Genomic DNA, 21,194 nt, shown 5'->3' on the forward strand with positions numbered 1-21,194 from the left:
TTTAGACTTAGAAAAATCTGGTATTTTGCTGCAGCAGCTATTCTGATATGCCCTTCTTCGCATTCGTGTAGGTAGTATCGCGAACGCGAAAGGTAAAATTGGGTAGGGGGAAATTCTTCTTCAGGAACGCGAAGGACTAGTCGCGAACGCGAAGCAGCGAGGGCTTTAACCTTCGCGAACGCGACTTGTCTACCACGGACGCCAAGCATGGGACCTAGGGGAGGGGAAATTAACTCATCGCGAACGCGGCACTTGGCTCGCGAATGCGGAGGCTGGGGGGAGTATGCCTTCGCGAACGCGTAGGCCAATAGGGCCGTAGCATCGCGAACGTAACAGGTCTCTCGCGAACACGAATAAGGCCTGTCCAGTGATTTTAAAACAAAATCAAAACGAGAATTGTTCAAAACCTCATATCTTCTTCACTAGAACTCAACCTAGGGCGATTTTTGAAGAGGGATTTCAAAACCAAATCATAGGTTTGTGTTTTTTAACTCATTTTCTTCAATTTCCATCAACACCCATTAGATTTCTAGCCCTAAATCTTGTTCTTTCACGGTAGAATTAGGGATTTTGGGAAGAATTGGGGGTTTTATAAATTGGGGATTTAGACCTCGATTTGGGGTCGGATTGCGGAACTAATTACATATTTGAGCTCGGGAGTGAATGGGTGAATGGGTTTTGGTCCGAACCTCGAATTTTGACCAAGCAGGTCCGGGGTCGGTTTTTGACTTTTGGGGGGAATTGTTTTGAAACTTATAATTTTGCATTGGAATTGATTTCTTTAGCGAATATTGATGTTATTAAGTTAACTATGACTAGATACGAGTGGATTGGAGGTGGAATCTAGAGGAAAAGAGGTAATTGAGCGTTGAGTTGGCCGTTGGATCGAGGTAAGTGTTGAGTATAACTTTGACTCGAGGGTTAGGGATCCCCGACTTAATTGCTATGTCAAAATCCATCTGTGTGGCGTATAGGTAAGGTGACAAGTACCTATGCGCCGCCAAATTATCTGTTTAGCCTGTTTCTTTCCCCGTTCCTAATATATTACTTTCCTGTCTTAACTGCTACATGTTTATCGGTGCTTCCATGTTTAATTGCTTCTTGTTAGATGTTGTTTCCTTTATTGAAGGTATTAATTATTCCGTAGTTTCATTGTATTAAATTATTGGTTAAAGTTGGTTTATCGGTGATTCATGGTATATTTTGGTTGGTCTCGCGGTGTAGTATTAATTGAGTGAAGCTTCATAGTTGTATAGCCTTCTCTATTTTTGGTTTGAGGCTTAAATATTTTGGAGGGTTTTGAACTAAATTGTGAAATTCTTGTTCTTAATTTGTGATTGGTACTGATATGGTGGGATCGGGTTGCACGCTGCAAAAGGAGGAATAAGGGTGATATATTGAGGAGGAATAAAGGTTAAATGTGATTGTCTGGTGGGATCGGGTTGCGTGCCGCAACAGGAGGAATAAGGGTGATATATTGAGGAGTAATAAGGGTGGATTATTATTGTTTGGTGGGATCGGGTTGCGCGCCGCAACAGGAGTAATAAGGGTGGATTGATACGGTGTAATAAGGGTGAATGTTCATATTGTTACTGATTATGGTGGGATCGGGATACGCGCCGCATCATTTTGTTATTTATATATTCTTCTTCTATTGTGAGTTTATTCTGTAATTTTGTAACTCTCTTAAAGATTGGTTCCGTATCCGTATTTGATGCAATTTCTTGTTTCATTTTGTCTCGTACTTCCTTTTTGCTTTATTATATATTATATACAGGTTATATTGTAATGCCCCGTCATAGCCTCGTCACTACCTCGTCGAGGTTAGGCTCGTCACTTACCAGTACATGGGGTCGGTTGTACTGATACTGCACTCTGCATTTTCTGTGCAGATTTTGGAGTTGGTAGTGGCTCATCGAGAGGTCGGTTGCAGGTACTTCATCCAGGAGACCCAAGGTAGTCCTGCAGGCGTCTGCAGGCACTGGCGTCCCCTCCCATGTTTCTACTTTCGTGTTTTCTTTTCTTTCGAGACAGATGTAATTTCCTTCAGAACAGTATTTGTAGTAATTCATAGTATGTTTATGGATTGTGACCCCAGTTTCTGGGTGGTAACAGTTTTGGTATTGTTAATAGTATATAGATAACCGGTTAATTATGAACCTCGTGCGATTTGATCTTTCAATGCTAATTGAACTCACTACTCTTGTTCCTTCGCATATGGCGAGAACATGTACCGCTTCATCAGCTGATCAGCAGCCCAATCCCCCAGTGGCAGCTCCTATAAAGGGAAGAGGACGAGGCCGAGGCCGTGCTAGAGGCCGAGGTAGGGGCAGGGCTCAGCCCAGAGCTCGAGTAGTAGCACCAGCGGCGGAGCCTCAGTTCGAGTTTGATGAGGAGGCTCCGACCCAGACTGTTCCAGCAGGGCCAGCTCAGGTTCCAGAGGGGTTCATCGCTACCCCGGTACTTCAGGATGTTTTGGTCCGTCTAGTGGGCCTTATGGAGAGTGTTACTCAGGACGGCACATTCCCTGTAGCACCACCCATCTCTCGGGCTGGGGGAGGAGCACAGACTCCCGCTACTCACACTCCAGAGCAGATGGCTCCCCAGTTTTAGACTCTAGCAGCTCAGCCAGTTGGGGTAGTTCCGCCGGGTGTTGTAGCGCAGACCGGCGATGGATCAGCTATGTCTTCTGAGGCCTTGTGGAGATTGGATAGGTTTACCAAGCATTCACCACTACCTATGGCGGTATATCTTCAGAGGATCCCCAGGGCTATCTGGACAGTTGTCACGAGGTATTACGGAACATGGGGATAGTGGAGACCAATGGGGTTGACTTTTTTACCTTTCGTCTATCAGGTTCCGCCAAGAAATGGTGGAGGAATTTTTGTTTGGCCAGACCAACTGGGTCGCCAGCTCTTACTTGGGACCAATTCTCTCAGCTATTTTTGGAGAAGTATCTTCCTATCACTCAGAGAGAGGACTATCGAAGGCAGCTCGAGCGCCTTCAGCAGGGTTCTATGACTGTCACTCAGTACGAGACTAGATTTGTTGATATGTCCCGTCATGCTCTTCTTATACTTCCCACCGAGAGAGACAGAGAGAGAGAGAGAGAGAGAGAGAGAGGGTGAGGAGGTTTATTGAGGGACTTGCTCAGCCTATCATATTTTAGATGGCTAAGGAGAGAGGGAGTGAGATGTCTTTCCAGGATGCAGCAAATGTGGCCAGACGAGTTGAGATGCTTTTAGCTCAGGGGTGTGGTCAGGGGTCTGACAAGAGGCCTCGCCACTCCGGTGGATTCAGTGGGGCCTCATCTTGAGGCCGGGATACTTTTGGTAGAGGTCATCCTCCCAGGCCGTTTCATTCAGAACTTCAAACATCCCATGGAGCTTCAGGGAGTCGTGGTGCTTATGTACCTTCTTCAGGGCAGACAGCTTATAGTGCACCGCCAGCTCCTATTAGAGCACCTCCTCTTCAGAGTTATTATCGCGGTCAGCCGGCCCGTCAGGGTCAGCCTCAATTTCCTCAGTCGCAGTATCAGGATGGATATTTTGAGTGTGGTGAGTATGGGCATATCTAGAGGACTTGTCCGAGATTAGTGGGTGTTCAGTCACAGCCGTAGGGTTCTCGTGCCATGATTCCAGCACCGCCCACTCAGCCAGCTAGAGGTAGGGGTCAGGGAGCCAGAGGTAGGGGTCATCCCGCTAGAGGTGGAGGTCAGGCCGTTAGAGGTAGAGGCCAGGCCGCTAGAGATAGAGGCCAGCCAGCAGGAGGCTGTCCCAGGGATATGGTTCAGAGTAGTAGGGTCCCGCCCCGATGTTATGCTTTCCCAGCCAGGCCTGAGGCTAAGTCATCCGATGTTGTTATCACAGGTACAGTTTCGGTTTGCAGTGGAGATGCTTCAGTTCTATTTAATCCAGGGTCTACATACTCATATGTGTCATCTTATTTTGCCTCATATTTGGTTGTGCCTCGTGATTCCTTGAGTGCTCCCATGTATGTGTCCATACCGGTGGGGGATTCTATTGTTGTAGATCGTGTCTATCGTTCGTGTGTGGTTATTATTAGGTTTCTTGAGACTAGCGCAGATCACCTACTTCTCGATATGGTTGATTTTGATGTCATTTTGGGGAGGGATTGGCTGTCTCCTTATCATGCTATAATGGAATGTCATGCCAAGACTGTGACCTTAGCATTGCTAGGGTTGCCTCGATTAAAGTGGAGGGGGACTCCTGGTCATTCTACCAGCAAGGTTATTACTTATATGAAGGCTCGGCGTATGGTCGAGAAGGGGTGTTTGGCTTATTTGGTTTATGTTCGTGATTCTAGTGCGGAGGTTCCTTCCATGGATTCTGTACCAGTTGTTCGGGAGTTCCCAGAGGTGTTTCCTGCAGACCTACTAGGAATGCCACCAGACGGGGATATTGACTTTTGCATTGATTTAGCTCCGGGCACTCATTCCATTTCTATTCTATCGTACCGCATGGCCTCGTTAGAGTTGAAAGAATTGAAGGAGCAGTGGCAAGATTTGCTTGACAAGGGCTTTATTAGACCTATTGTCTCGCCTTGGGGTGCGCCGGTGTTGTTTGTAAAGAAGAAGGATGGGTCGATGAGGATGTGCATAGACTATCGGCAATTGAACAAAGTCACCATCAAGAACAAGTATCCATTGCCAAGGATTGATGACTTACTTGATCAGCTTCAGGGTGCCAAGGCATTTTCAAAGATTGAATTAAGGTCTGGCTACCATCAGTTGAGGATTAGGGCATCTGATGTCCCTAAGACAACTTTTCGGACTCGGTACGGGCATTATGAGTTTCTAGTGATGTCATTTGGGTTGACAAATGCCCCAGCAACATTTATGGATTTGATGAACCGGGGGTTCAAGCCTATCTGGATTCCTTCGTGATTCTTTTTATTGATGATATCTTGATCTACTCCCGCAGTCGAGAAGAGCATGAGCAGCATCTTTGGATCGTTCTTAAGACTCTGAGGGACAGCCAATTATATGCTAAGTTTTTGAAATGTGAGTTTGGTTGAGTTCAGTTGCTTTCTTGGGTCACGTTGTATCAACAGAGGGTATTCGGGTGGATCCTAAGAAGATTGAGGCAGTTAAGGACTGGCCTAAACCCACATCAGCTACAGAGATTCGGAGTTTCTCGGGTTTGGCAGGTTATTACCGTCGGTTTGTGGAGGGGTTCTCAACTATAGCAGCCCCAATGACCAGGTTGACCCAGAAGGGTGCCCCGTTTAGGTGGTCGGACGAGTGTGAGGCGAGCTTTCAGAAGCTCAAGGCAGCTTTAACTACGGCGCCGGTGTTGGTGTTGCCCACAAGTTAAGGGCCCTATGCAGTATATTATGACGCATCTCGTATTGGGCTTGGTACGGTATTGATGCAGGGTGGCAAGGTTATTGCATATGCTTCGCGGCAGTTAAAGATTCATGAGAAGAATTATCTAGTTCATGACTTGGAGCTAGCAGCCATTGTTCACACGCTGAAGATTTGGAGGCACTATCTATATGGCGTGTCGTATGAGGTGTTCATGGATCATAAGAGTTTGCAGTATTTGTTCAAGCAGAAGGAGCTCAATTTGAGGCAGAGAAGGTGGTTGGAGCTATTGAAAGACTATGTTATCACCATCTTGTATCATCCCGGGAAGGCCAATGTGGTGGCCGATGCTTTGAGTAGGAAGTCAGCTAGTATGGGTAGCCTTGCATATATTCCAGTCGGTGAGAGACCACTTTCTTTAGATGTTCAGGCTTTGGCCAATCAGTTCGTGAGGTTGGATGTTTCTGAGCCCAGCCGTGTTCTAGCTTGTACAGTCGCTCGGTCTTCCTTATTTGAGCGTATCAGAGATCGGTAGTATGATGACCCTCATTTGCTTGTCCTTAGAGACACGGTGCGTCACAGTGATGCCAAGCAGGTTGCGGTTGGGGATGATGGATTTTTCAGGATGCAAGGTCGTGTTTGTGTGCCTAATGTGGATGGGCTTCGTGAGTTGATTCTAGAGGAGGCCCATAGTTCCCGGTACTCTATTCATCCGGGCACCATTAAGATGTATCAGGACTTGCGGCAGCATTATTGGTGGAGGAGGATGAAGAAGGATATTGTTGCATATGTAGCTCGGTGTTTGAATTTTGAGCAAGTAAAATACGAGCATCAAAGACCTGGTGGTTTGCTTCAGAAGATAGAGATTCCTAAGTGGAAGTGGGAGTGTATCACTATGAATTTCCTTGTTGGACTCCCACGGACTTAGAGTTAGTTCGCCGTAGTTTGGGTTATTGTGGATAGACTGACCAAGTCAGCGCATTTCATTCATGTGGTAGTTTCCTATTCTTCGGTGCGGTTGGCAGAGATCTATATCCGTGATTCGTCTTCATGGTGTTCCCGTGTCTATTATTTCTAATCAAAGTACGCAGTTTACCTCACATTTTTGGAGGGCAGTACAGTGTGAGTTGGGTACGCCGTTCGAGTTGAGCACAGCATTTCATCCTCAGACGGACGGACAGTCCGAGCGTACTATTCAGATCTTGGAGGATATGCTCCGCGCCTGTGTTATTGACTTTGGAGGTTCTTGGGATCAGTTCTTTCTGTTAGCGGAGTTTGCCTACAACAATAGTTATCAGTCAAGCATCCAGATGGCTCCCTGTGAGGCATTATATGGTAGACGGTGTCGATCGCCGGTTGGGTGGTTTCAGCTAGGGGAGCCTCGGTTATTGGGTACAGATTTAGTGCAGGATGCCTTGGATAAGGTTAAGATCATTTAGGATAGACTTCGTACAGCTTAGTCCAGGCAACAGAGTTATGCCGACCGTAAGGTTCGTGATGTGGCATTCATGGTCGGAGAGAGGTACCCTTCGCGAACGCGACCTGTCTACCGCGGACGCGAAGCATGGTACTTGGGGGAGGAGAAATTAACTCATCGCGAACGCGGCACTTGGCTCGCGAACACGGAGGCTGGGGGGAGTATGCCTTCGCAAACGCGAAGGGTTTCTCGCGAACGCGTAGGCAAATAGCGTCGTAGCTTCACGAATGCGACAAGCCTCTCGCGAACGCGGATAAGCCCTGTCCAGTGATTTTAAAACAGAACCAAAAATGGGAATTATTCAAAAATGGGGATTATTATTTTCTGGTGGGATCGAGTTGCACGCCGCAGCAGGAGTAATAAGGGTGGATTGATACGGAGTAATAAGGGTGAATGTTCATATTGTTACTGATTATATAATGGGATCGGGATGTGCCGGCCATCATCTTGTTGTTTATGTATTCTTCTTCTATTGTGAGTTCATTCTGTAATTTTGTAACTCTCTTAAGGAATTGTTATAGCTGAGTACTGATAAGATATTTGAGTTCCGTATCCATATTTGATGCAAGTTCCGGTTTCATTTTGTCTCGTACTTCCTTTTTGCTTTATTATATACTGTATGCAGGTTATATTGTAATGCCCCGCCGTAGCCTCGTCACTACTTCATCAAGGTTAGGCTCGGCACTTACCAGTACATGGGGTTGGTTGTACTGATACTGCACTTTGCACTTTCTGTGCAGATTTCGGAGCTTGTAGTGGCTGATCGAGAGGTCGGTTACAGATACTTCATCCAGGAAACCCAAGGTAGTCCTGCTGGCGTCCGCAGGCCCTAGCGTCCCCTTCCATATTTCTACTTTCCTGTTTTCTTTTCTTTCGAGACAGATGTAATTTCCTTCAGACCAGTATTTGTAGTAATTCGTAGTATGTTCGTGGATTGTGACACCAGTTTCTGGGTGGTAACAGTTTTGGTATTGTTAATAGTATATAGATAATCGGTTAATTATGTACTTCTGCATTTATTTCAGTTTGATTTAGTGTTGTTAATTTTAATCTATGAAATGTAAAGGAAAAAGGTGAATAAAACTCTAACGGTGGCTTGCCTAGCGAGTACGATGTTAGGCGCCATCACGGTCCCGATGGTAGGAATTCCGGGTCGTGACAATTTTATAGATTCTACCTAAGGAGAGGATGGAACTACTAGTAGCCATATCCGGGTGTGCTTAATATCTTAATTGTTTTAGGAATAATTCACTTAGGAAGTCTTGTTAGTCTTCGAAAGAAGCTAATATAGAATTACTACCCGAGGTTAATTAATATAAACTCGCTCATATTCTCATCATTAAGCTGCTCCCGAACGCAGCGACAAACAACTGTGTAGATGTATGATTAAAGAAAGAGGCATTCTCTTGACCAACCTTGAAGGTCGATGGCCCGAGTTCCATGGAAGATTAATATCGAGTGGATAGATTTGCTTTGCGGACGAGCCAAGAACAGCCAATCATGAAATGATAAGAGAATTTTATGCAAATGTTGTAGAGACCGGCTTCAAGAATGATTTGGTTATTACTGTCAGGGGCAAAAAAGTCCGCTTTGATCCAGAGCTGATAAACGCATATTACAATCTTCCCAATGTTACAACCAAGTGTACAGGGATAGATCTAAAGACTTGGGCGCACAGTGGTTTGTAGGCCATTTGCACGGTGGAAAGATGCCAAACTGGATAAGAAATCACTCAAGAATCAAGTCTTCTGCCAGTCATGCCTTCACGTAATGAGACCGAGGGCACACCAGTGAATGTGGGATAGCTGGTTGTTGATGAGATAACAAAGGTTGTTGCAGAGACCGAGGCCAAGACTTGGCTATCCATTATCTGTGCTCTAGTCATGCCTTCACGTAATGAGACCGAGGGCACACCAATGAATGCGGGATAGCTGGTTGTTGATGAGATAACAGAGGTTGTTGCAGAGAGGACTAAGAGTTTATTCTTCTCATCCCTGATCACTCACTTATGCTATGAGGTCGGGGAGGAGAAGAGGCCTACAGAAAAGGAAAAGAATCCAGAGAAGCTCATCCATCCATTGCTAAGAAAGAGAGCAGGGAATGCACAGAAGAAAAGAAAGATTGATGAAGCATCTCCCTCATTTGACCAATGTCCTGACACCATCATTGAGATACCCGATTCTGCCACAGATGCCATAGGTCCTTGTACTGCCATTGTACCACTTGATCAGGGACCTCTCACACTCAGGTATATCTCTCGCCAGGTTTATGGCATGGAGACACAGGTCCGCCAGCTTGTAGCTGGTCTTCCTTCTAGACCGTCTAGAGAGGGCACATCTGCAGGTCCAGCTGGCCAAGGAAAGGTTCCAACTTTGTCAGATCTTGCTAAGGAGCAGCAAGCCATTAAAGCCAAATTGGGTAAAATTAAGCGGAGGCAGCTAAAGCAGAGAGAACATGAAAAGAAGAAAAGCAAATATTTGACAAAGATGATGAGCACCTTGAGGAATTTTTATGGGTCATAACCCTTCCCTAAACCTACATTACAAGCTCAAAAAGTCCTTATGGGATCTCCAACAAAATATTCTTGAAAAGGCAGCGAATTAAAATAAGGGCAAGCCTATGGCACTACTTTTGTGCATTTGAATATCTTTGTGAGAGTGAGAGTTAATTCTTTCCATTTAATATCCCATGTGTGTTTAAATTACAATTTATAAGTTGGGATCCTCTCTTAAGTTTGAGGGCACATGAAAAGTTTGAGTTGTGAACTTAATCTAATCTCCAATTGGGAGGAATGAACGAAAGAAAATTAATTTTGATAATGAGGCAAATTTTGAAGCTTTAGTGTCATGACTTGGTTGCCACTTTGATTAATGTGGTGCTTGAGCACTTCAATTGAAATGAAATTTGTGAGAAGTTGGTGATTCATATGCTTTAGATTAATTCTTGGCACCAACCAAAGTTCCTAGATTGTGTTGAATTTGAACCTTTTTGACTTGAAATGACGCTTGGTATGCCATTGAGCTTAATTGATGATTTTATTGAAAGATATTCTTAGTTTTGAATTGCTTGAGGAAAAGCAATAGTTTAAGTTTGGGAGTTTGATAAGTTGGTATTTTACCAACTTATCTCCTCTTGATACTTAGGCTTTTGTATAATTTTGTTGAGAAACTATGGCATTTTCTGAGTTTTATTGGCATATTTCAGGTATCAAGTGATTTAGAGAAGATACGAAAGAAAACAAGTCAAAATGTGTTAAATTGAGAAAAATGGACTGCTGCCAGAATATGCTCTTCGCGATCGCGAACTTTCACATGCGATCGTAGTGGTCCAGGAAATTATGTATCGCGAACGCAGGGCCATTCGGTGAACGCAAAGAAGAAGTTGGTCAGTGGTTCTCAAGTGTTCTACACGAACGCGTGATCCGTTTTTGCGATCGCTATGCTTTGCATCAGTACTCTGCGCGAACGCAGGCCTGTTTATGCGATCGCGATTCGCAAAACTGGGCAGAAATTCGGGCAGTTTTGGCATTTCACATTTTTTACCCCAAAACCATTTAATACACGACCTAGCAAATCTTTTGACATCTTTGGGCAGTCTTTGACCTATTCTGAGAGAAGAACACAAGTTTTGGAGCTAGGGTTCTTTCACACAGACTTAGGTCTTGAAGATTTGAAGCTTTTGGTTGAGAATTTCTTACTCATTTATGCTCATTTCTTAATTTCCTTGCTTTGTATTGTATATCTAAGTGTGTAGTATTTATTTCAACACTTGAATCTTGTTTATGGAAATATTCATGTTTAAAGTGTGGATTAAATATCTTGTTGTGCTTATGTATTGAATGATTTTTATCTTTTATGAAGTGAGTTATTGTTATTTTAATTATTCTTGTTCTTTAATGTTTCCAAAGGGATTAGCTAACCCTAGGACTCGCCCATTAACTTCGAATTAATTTTGGAAAAGATTATTTGGGGTTGGGAAAGATTAATTAACAAGAACTTGAGGTTTTAACCCTCATTTTATAGATTCTACCTAGGGATAGGATTGAACTACTTGTAGCCATAATCGGTTGTGCTTAATCTCCTAATTATTTTAGGGATAATTCAATTAGGATGTCTTGTTAGTCTTTGGATGAAGCTAATATAGAATTACTACCCGAGGCGAATTAACATAAACTCGCTCATATTTATTAAATCGTGAAATTCATTGGATCGTTACTTGAGTGTAATTCCCCGTGTATCAATACTTGTAGCCATTGATCATTTTACTTGCTTTCTAGGTTAGTTTACATTTTTGGATTTAGCTATATATATTTTTTCAAAAAAAATTCTAAGTGTTTGGCATTGCATAACAAGTGATAATTCTCTTACATTCCTATTCGCCTACATATTATTCTCTGTGGGATTCGACCCCGACTCATAGTTGGTTAAATTATATTTCATGCAGCCATGTCCATTTTCTTTTTATTGGATTTGGACGTCATCACCTCTCATCTTATATCCATATGGAGGAACATTCTGTCCTTAGATATCATATTCCCTGATCAGGGGGAAGACATTGTAGTTGTTGTTGAGGAGGAAACCCTCCCTACTATGGAGGAGATTGTACCTCAGTACCCCGATGCCAAACCTGATTTCTACAAGGCACCAGAAGTGGTGATTGTGAGGTTTCGATCTACAATGATGGTCGAGCATTTAGTCAAATTTAAGGCTAGGCTCGGCCTTCCTGATCACGTGGAGTTAGTCCATGCGGGTGACAATGATGTGCGAGTCCATCATCCCGGATTTTGCGCCCTTTTATGCCTATCCGTTCACAATCGGCTATTTGTTCCCTTTCCCATCGTTGATAAAAGGATTTTGCCTCCATTATAACGTGTGACCCGCACGGATCGCCCCTTACATTTTCAAGTTGGTCAAAATGTTGGCAAAGTTTGCCGAATTGGCTGAGGTCGAGATTACGGTATGCCACCTAGTGTACCTTTTCACCCCCCATTTCTACCGAGGGACGCTGCTAAATCTTCACCAACGTTGGGGGAAATTCTTGGTGGTGAGGATGGACGACAAGGCTATTCGGCACTTCTGGCTAGATTGTTTCTTTGTTAGGACCCAGGCCGTAGTATCTGTTGTCGTCGGCTTCCCTAAGGCATGGAACCTTACCTATAAGTGCTCGTGTTGTTTGTGTTTTTCGACATTTTTCTTGTTGTGGGTTTGTTATCAGCTCTGTTCTTTCTGGAGCTACTATACGACCTCTCTAGTTGGTGACCCATATTGCTGACTGGGTCAGACAGATCCTTCCCTATACGGCGGGGAAACGTGATTGGTTGAGTTTTTTCCAAAAATTCAGACCGTCTCTCCCCTCGATAAGTAATATCTTCCCTATCGTCGACCTTGTTCTTCTGTCGTCTGTGTTTGTTCTTTATGTTGATCCCTTCCTTCTTAATTTTTATCTAGATTCGGTCAAAGGGGCTGCGATGAGGTCGAGGGCCCCCGTACCCTCGTTCCGGAAGAGGAGGGCCACTACGCCTTCAATATTCGCCCATGTCTTAGCTATTTCCACTTCTGCCTTAGTCCCAATTCCAGTTGTCGGCGCTTCCGCCTCCATCCCTGTTCTGGACGTCGTGACCTCCGCTCCTCCCCTATTTTCACTTGTTAACGAGTAAGACAAACACTTGCCCAGTGACAGGGATCTTCAACCTCGAAAAAAGTGATCCGTGGATATGGGTGGCGGAGTTTCTTCGGCCATTGACATCGCGGAAGAAATTTTTATGTTACGTGAGACAGCAACAATTTTTGTTAACGATGATATTAAGCTGAGCCTCGAGACCCCGAGACCGGTAGAAGCCGGTGTAGACATTCCCTTACATTCCGAGGGGAGAGAGATTGAGGAGGTGGTTGTTGGTGGCGGCCGTGCACTTCCACGACAAAAGGAGGCTTCAACCTCTTGAGCGGCCATGGGTGTCTCTTCGCCTACTAGTGATAGAGGGAAGACTGTTGCCGAGGATGGTGACAAGTCAGGCTCCGATTTTAATTTGGATGACTTAAGAATGATCGATGAGAAGCTCACCCAACTCGAGGTGAGATTGGAGGGGGTTCGCGCACCGTCACGATCCTAATGGATTGTGATTTGTTTGTGAACTCCGAGGAGGTAGTCCCTGTCCCCGGTCCTCTCTGTTTCGACGTCGAGGGTAAGACCCTCAAGGAGATAGATGACAGTGTTTTGTCGAAGAGCATTGACGGCCTTGCTCTTAGGGTAAGTACTGTTATACAACCTTTTTCTAATGCCATAGCTTGTTTTAGGTTCTGACCTTTTTCCTTTGATTTGCAAACGGTTATTCTAGATATTGAGAGTGCCCGGAGGGAGAAAAGGTACAAATAGATATTTGTGAAGTTGAAAGGGAAATGTACTGAGTACCACGGTATATACCGGGACCTCCAAAGTCATTATCGTGAGGGAGGCGATGTGCGGGCCCTGAGGGAGGACTTGAAAAAGAGGGATGAAGAGCTAATGTAGGTTGTAGAGAAGTGCAGCATCCTCGAAGGGACGCTGAGTAGCAAAGAGGAGGAGCTCAAGCTCGGTAGGGACATGGAGGCCCAATGCAGCAATCTTCAAGCCCAAGTGATCCAGCTGCGAGGCCAACTTAAAGAATGCCAATTCCAAGCGGAGGCTCTCAGGGGCGAGATTGCCGAGAAGTAGGAGGAGCTCAAGAAGGCGGAGTCCTCTCTGTTGGACGCTCTGAGGAAGGTGGAAATCCTCGAGTTGGAAAACAAGACTCTTCGGGCTGAGCGGGAAAATGATCAGTCGACAGCGAGGGCTAAGGAGGACCGGCTCGAGGAGAGGATCGGGGAGCTGGAAAGGGAAAACTACGATCTTCATGATCGAGTTGCCGCTCTAGAGGCTGAGAGGGCCCAATTACTTGCGCGGCCTTCTTTTTCTAATGCTTCTAATTTCCCTAGCGTCCCTCGGGAGTTGTACTAAGAGTGGATCCATGCCGAGACCCGACTAGATGTGTTTCGGGACTTGCATGCAGCAGGCTCCATTTTTGAGGCGTCCTTTGAGGATTCCCGGGTTAAGGCTCGCGAAGCTTGGGTCGCTTGTGGGCACGGCCTTGCTACGCCTTAACCTAAGAGGAGGATGGGGAAGAGGGAATAGATCGGCTTGAGGAGGACGCCTAGTATGATTTTGTTTACCCTCAGAGCGAGGATGAAGAAGATGTTGGGGATCGAGATAGTGAGTGTATCGGTGGTCGGGGTGATGACGTCGTTGGAGGTCGAGTTGGTGAAGGTGCAGAAGGCCGTGATGGCGATGGCCAGTAGTTTTTCTTTTTAACTTTTTTGTGTATTTTTTCCAGCGTCTTCAGGAGCCTTTGTAAAAAAACTCTTCATTTACATGTGAAATAGTAAAGTTGTTTCTTGCACCTTCTTCCATTCCTATGATTTGTTTCTACACTTGTATATTTTTTCTTCTGTTGTTTGCTCGTTATGCTTTCTGCTCTTTTTATTATTGTTGCTTGGAGTCGAATAACTATGGTCCATATCAACCTTTATTTACATAGATCGAGTATTTCTCTTTGTTTAGATTTGGCTGATAGGTGTTGTTTGGACTTGGTCAAATTTGACCCTCTGGTAAGTTGTGGCCTAAGGGCTAATAGGTGTTATTCGAGCTTAGTCGAACTTGAACTTTTATCAAGTTATGGACGACAGCCGGTATGTGTTTGTTTGAGATACGTCGAACCTAACCTTTCCTTAAATTGTGGCCGAGGGCCGGGAGGTGTTTGTTCGAGCTAGGTCGAACTTAACCTTTTCTTAAATTGTGGCAGAGGGCCAATAGGGGTTTGTTCGAGCTGGGTCGAACTTAACCTTTCCTTAAATTGTGGCCGAGGGTCGATAGGTGTTTGTTCGAGCTGGGTCGAACTTAACCTTTAATTAAAATATGGCCGAGGGCCGATAGGTGTTTGTTCGAGTTGGGTTGAACTTAACCTTTCCTTAAATTTTGGCTGAGGGCCGATAGGTATTTGTTCGAGCTGGGTCAAACTTAACCTTTAGTTAAATTATGGTCGAGGGCTATAGGTGTTTGTTCGAGCTGGGTCGGACTTAACCTTTCCTTAAATTGTGGTCGAGAGCCAATAGATTTTTGTTCGAGCTGGGTCGAACTTAACCTTTTCATAAATTTTGGCCGAGGGCCGGTAGGTGTTGTTCGAACTTGGTCGAACTTAACCTTTAGTTAAGGTGTGGCCGAGGGCCGATAGGTGTTTGTTCGAGTTGGGTCGAACTTAAACTTTTGTCAAACCGCGGCCGAGGGTCGGTAGGTGTTGTTCGAACTTTCTCGAACTTAACCTTTTGTTGAGGCGGTTTTGATAAACGTAGGTTGCTATTACTTTGGCGTTGTTTCTCTAATTACATAATTGGAGAAAGTTACAAACTTTGGGCATTGGCTGGCATTCCTAGTCCTGGTCTATCTAGTCCCTTCATTATTCGCCATGAAGGGTCTTGAGGAGTCGGGAAATGAAAGAGAAATCAGTCTGTTCTTCGCATACTTCGACTCGAAGTGTCCCTTCCGTCACCTCACTAAAAACCTCCTTGAGAAAACCCTAATGGTAAAAAACTCAAGTGAAGGAAAAAGAGTATGACTTGGGGGCGCTTCTACTTTTTAGAAGTTGAAGTATTTAAGGTGACTGATATTCCAATTTTTCGGTAACTGTTTTCCTTCCATTGTCTCTAGTTGGAATGAACCCTTGTTTGCATTGCCTACAATTTTTTATGGGACATCCCAGTTTGTTCCCAATTTGCCTTCTCGCGAATCTCTGCTTGCTTAGGTTTTGGCTTTGAGTACGTAGTCCTCGACTATGAGCGGCCGGACCTTTTTCTTTTTTGTTGTAGTAACGTTCCGCTTGCTACTTTTGGGAGACCTTTCTTACGTACGCCATGTCTCTTCGTTCGTTAATCTCATCGAGCTCTTGTCTTCTACTCTAGTCATTGTTGGTGCCGGTTTCATATAAGTACCTTAGGTTGGGCTCTCCGACCTCGACTGGTATAATTGCTTCTGTTCCGTAGACCGGAGAATGGGGTGTCTCCCCTATGCTCGTCTTCGGGGTGGTTATGTACGCCCATAATACTTCTGGGAGTATTTCCGGCCACAGCCCTTGGCTTCTTCAAGTTTTTTCTTCATGATGTTTAATATGGACTTGTTGGAGGATTCTGCATGCCCGTTGCCCACTGGGTGGTAAGGGGTTGAATGTATCCTCTTAATGCGCCATTTCTCAAAGAATTTGGCGGTTTTCTTTCCCGTGAACTGGGGTCTGTTGTCGTAGCTGATCTCCTTGGGTAGGCCAAATCGTCAGATGATGTTTTTCTATATGAAGGTGATTACCTCTTGTTCGTGTACTTGGGTGAACGCTCCTGCTTCTACCCATTTAGAGAAATAGTTAGTTAAAACTAAAAAGAATCGTACATTACCTCACGCTGGTGGGAGGGACCCACAATGTCCATCCCACACTTGATAAATGGCCATGGAGAGGTGAACGAATGAAGGTGTTTGACCGCTTGGTGGGTTATTGGAGCGTATTTTTGACATTTTTTGTGTTTCTTCACGAATTCTGAGGCATCTTTTTTCATGGTGGGCCAATAGTACCTTGCTCGTATGAGGCATCTAACGAGTGCTCGATTACTAGAATAGGCACCGTAGTGGACTTCGTGGACTTCTTTGATAATGCGCTGGGTTTGGTTTGGACCCAAAAACTTCGCTAGAGGGCCACCATATGTCCTCTTATATAAGTCGTTATGAAGGGGGTTGTATCTGGCTGATTGCATTCTTAGTTTTCTAGCTTCTTTTTTGTCGCTTGGGAGGGTGTTGTCTTGCAAGTAAGTAATAATACAATTGCGCCAATCCCAAGATAAACTTACAGATCTTACCTCGATTTGGTCTAGTGACGATTTGAAGGGGTGGACTACACCATTATCCTCGGTTTTGATGCTTTTGGTGGTTGCAGCCAATTTGACAAGGCGGCCTGCTTCAGTATTCTGGCTTGTGGATTTGGTCGAGCTGGCATTCATCGAATTTGGGCAGCAACTTACAGATCTCGACTTGATATTTTTGCAACCTTTGCTCTTTGATTTGGTAAGTCCCTATAACCTGGTTAACCACGAGCTGAGAATCACAGCGGAGTTTCAGCCACTTTGCCCCATATTTGAGTGCTAGCCTTAGCCCTGCAATTATGGCCTCATACTCGGCCTCGTTGTTAGTCATATCTAGGCACCTTATGGATTGGCGAATTGCCTCGCTGTTAGGGACCTCGAGTACGAGTCCCAGTTCAACAACAGAAGCGTTAGATGCGTCGTCGATGTATTGGACCCAGACGTCTTGTGTTTGAAGAGAAGCCAGAGCAGCTTCTTTCTCAGCCTCGGGCATTACTTTTGCATTGAAGTCTGCGATGAAGTAAACGAGCACCTGCAACTTTATCGATGTTCGAGACTGGTATGTGATATTGTGCTTGCTTAGCTCGATGGCCTACTTGGCTAGCCTCCCCGATAGCTCAAGTTTATGTAAAATGCTTTTTAAAGGAAAAGTGGTAACGGCCGAGATAAGGTGGCACTGGAAATAGGGTCTAAGCTTTCGTGAAGCTACGACTAGTGCCAGGGCCAGATTCTTAAGGTGTGGGTACCTCGTATTGGTATCGATGAGTGTTTTACTAATATAATAAATAGGAAATTGCATACCATTATTTTCTCGGACAAAGATCGCACTTACTGCTACTTCGGAGACGGCGAGGTAGACGAGGATATGTTCTCGGTTCAGGCTTCGAGAGTAGAGGCGGTGATGAAAGATACGCCTTTAGCTCTCGCATAGCTTTTATGCAATCAAACTTCCACTCAAGGCCATTATCCTTTTTGAATACGCCGGAAAATCTGTGACATCTGTCGGATGACCGTGAGATAAATCTTGATAGGGCAGCGATTTGACCAGTCAACCTTTGGACCTGCTTCTTAGTAGTCAGTTGTTCAGGTATCCCATCGATAGCCTTGATTTGGTCTGGGTTGACTTCAATCCCTCGTTGTGACTCTACGAAACCCAAAACCTTTCCCGAGGCTATGCGAAATGTGCATTTCTCTGGGTTTAGTTTCATCCCCTATCGTCTTAGTACGTCGAATGATACTCTCAAGTGGTCAATATGGTCTTCTGCCCTCACGAATTTGACCAGCATGTTGTCAATATATACCTCCATGATTTTGCCAAGTTGGTCTTTGAACATTCTCATGACCAATATCTGATAGGTAGCTCCTGCGTTCTTCAACCCGAACAGCATGACCCTATAACAATAAGTTCCTCGGTGGGTGATGAACATGGTTTTCTCCTGGTCTTCCATGAGTATCTGGTTATAGCCCGAGTATGTGTCCAGGAAACTTAGCAGCTCGTGCCCGACCATTGCGTCGATGAGTTGGTAGATATATTGCAACGAGAATGAATCCGTCGGGCATGCTTTGTTCAAGTTTATAAAATCTACACACATCCTCCATTTCTCATTTTTCTTTTTGACCATCACCATGTTGGCTGTCCAATCGGGGTATTTCGACTCCCTGATGGATCCATTTTCTAATAGTTTTTCTACCTCCTCGTGGACGACATCATTGATGGCAGGGTTGAACTTTCGTTTGACCTGCCTTATAGGGGGATAGAATTGTTCGACGTTCAATTTGTGTGTGGCGATCTCCTTGGAGATGCCTGGCATATCTGCATGGCTGAAGGCAAACAAATCTGCACTAGTTCTTAAAAATTGGCTAAATTTACCTGGTTCTTGGAGTTTGCAACCGATGTAGGCCTCTTTGCTGGGGTTACTGGGATCCAATTGAATGGGATCAAGGTCCTCTATAGTTGAGTCCGCGGCTTCGACCGTTTCAAGTTCCATAATGACATCCCTGGTCTCTTCGTGTGTCGACCTCAACCCTGTTGATTGCTATGCTTTTTTCCCTATCTTTCTTTTGTTGGGTTGTTGAGTCATCCATGGTGATGCGGTAGCATTCCCGGGACGTGCGTTGTTCCCCTCATATGATGAATATTCCCCATGGTGTTGTGAACTTGATCACTTGGTATAGGATCAATGGGACGACTCTCATGGGATGTGTATCCATGGTCGTCCTACTATGGCATTGTATGCGGTGGCCTGGTCCATGATGTGGAACGTTGTCTCCAGAATTATGCCGCTGGTGAGGATATAGAGTGTAATTTCTCCCGAAGTACGTTCAACTGCATTTTTAAAACTAGTTAGTGTGATGCAGCGTGACACTATCTTGTCCTCGAGTCTCATCTGGGCGAGGACTCGGGGATGGATAATGCACACTCCGCTCCCATCATCTACCATAATGCGTTTAACATCAGTATCTGAAATTCGTAAAGTAGTGAGAAGAGCATTTTTGTGAGGGAAAGTCAAACCATCGGCATCTGACTCGTCGAAGATGATACTTTTTTCGAGTCCGTCATATCGTTCGTGATTGATCGATCTTTTGAGCTTGTGAGTGGCAGTGAACTTGGTACCGTTAATGGAGGCATCATCGTTGTCGCCAATAATCATATTAATGGTGCGGGCTGGTGAGGGCGGGCCTTGACGTTCTCGACCCCTGGTGAAGGTGTTCCTTCCCTTGTCGCTCAGCAACTCTTTGAGGTGCCATTGCTGCAACATGTTCACTACTTCTTTCCTTAGGGCAATGCAATCTTCTGTTTTGTGCCCGCGTTCTTGGTGGAATTCGTAGAGGGTGTCAGATTTTCTGGTGCTTGGATCGGACCTCATCTTTGGCGGCCACTTTACCTTTTTTCCAAGTTTATCTAGGGCGTAGACTATTTCTGTAGGTGAAACACAAAAGTTGTGAGCAAATAACAGGGGGGCATACCTCTCTCGTTCTTGTGAGTCCCCGTTCTCGGCCTATATGGGTCATCATCATAGCGGAAGGAATGAGGTACGTGTTTGGCCGTGAAATTGGGTGATCCCTCCTGTTATCTCTTCATTCTTTCCTGGGTTTTGCTTGTACCGAGATGAACCATCGAGTCGGTTCGTTGAGGTCGTCATCATCTGCCCGGACTTGGGCACAATAGTCATTATGGATTTCGTCCCAAGTGGTTGGAGGGTACTTCATCAACCAACTTAGCAGCTTTCTGGTCGCTCTTGAACCCTCTCTGCCCAACCCGTTCTGAAAAGCTGCAACTGCCATCCCTTCAGATACATTTGATAAGGTCATCCTTACCCTGTTGAATCGGGCGAGGAAGTCCCTTAGTCCCACTCCTAGGGATTGCTTGATGGCAAAGATGTCGTTTACTCTTGTTTGGGCTTTCTTAGCCCTGGCATGCTCTGTCACGAACTTATCGGCCATTTCTTCGAAGGTTTCTATAGAGCAGACTGGTAGTTATGAATACCATGTTAATGCCCATCCAGTGAGGGTTTCGCCGAATTTCTTCAACAAAATGGAGGACACATGTTCCTTGGTGAGGTCAATACCCTTCACAGCGGTGACGTAATGAGTCACGTGATCTTCGAGGTCGGTTGCTCCGTCGTATTTCCTAAGATATGGTGGCATTTTTAAGGTCGTTGGTATGGCATGTGGGGCCACTTCCTCACTATACGGCTGCTCTACGAACCTGCCGGTGTCCCTCATCGGCAGTAACTTAGGGGCGCCCGATATCTTGTTTACTCATTCTTGGTGTTCTTTTATTTGGTCTCAAAGCATTTTGTTTTCATTTTCCATTTCTTCCATCCTATTCAAAGTAGCGGCGAGGACGTCGTCACCTAAACTATCAGTAACATTATGGGTTATACCTAGCGTTGGAGGGTCTAGTTGATCGCCTTGTTTGTCTCCTCGCTGTACCGTGTGGGCTCTCGCGATTTCTACGGTCGTGCATGGAGCTTGTTTGTTGAGCACACTTACTAATGTATCGGTCAACCACGCTTCGAGGAGATTTTTCATGGCAGGAGGTATCCTTTCTCCTATGGACGTTGAGGCCCCTTTTCCATTTGGTTTCATTGTGCTACAATGAGGGGGAGGCGACTTCTCGTGCCTGGGGGAGGCAGTGGGTGTCACATCATCGCCCAGCGTTTCATGTCTCTCGTTCATAGCATTCATGAGGTTGTCGGGGATGTCACATGTCACCTTAGTTCTATCTCGGTTACCTGCCATGTAAATTCATATACGTGCAGGGAAGGAGAAAAAATTTGTGGTTTGTTAGGTTAGCAAAATCACGTGAGTTGTAGATCTAATGAAAGCTAAAAGATTAGCTAAGAAATCCCCAAAGACGGCGCAAAAATGTTTGACCCAAAATTTAGATCTGGGCTTAGACAATTAGATTTAATAAAATAGAGCCAATCTTAGCCAATATTAATGGCCAAAAGATATATTAACTGATTTGTAGTAAGAT

The 21,194-nt window shown here is 45.0% G+C and overlaps 1 protein-coding gene across 1 annotated transcript; it reads right to left on the bottom strand.

The window, feature by feature from the left end:
• Nucleotides 1–18,903: 18,903 nt before the first annotated feature.
• On the bottom strand, nt 18,904–20,155 carry LOC109219781. The gene is made up of 2 exons (XM_019384253.1): nt 19,930–20,155; nt 18,904–19,631 (listed from the first exon to the last, which is right to left on the bottom strand). Exons 1-2 carry the CDS (start codon nt 20,153–20,155, stop codon nt 18,904–18,906), a joined length of 954 nt encoding a protein of 317 aa, XP_019239798.1.
• Between the last annotated feature and the right edge of the window lie 1,039 nt (nt 20,156–21,194).

This window comes from Nicotiana attenuata, unplaced genomic scaffold (genome assembly GCF_001879085.1).
Source record: "Nicotiana attenuata strain UT unplaced genomic scaffold, NIATTr2, whole genome shotgun sequence".
Classification (NCBI taxonomy): Eukaryota; Viridiplantae; Streptophyta; class Magnoliopsida; order Solanales; family Solanaceae; genus Nicotiana; species Nicotiana attenuata.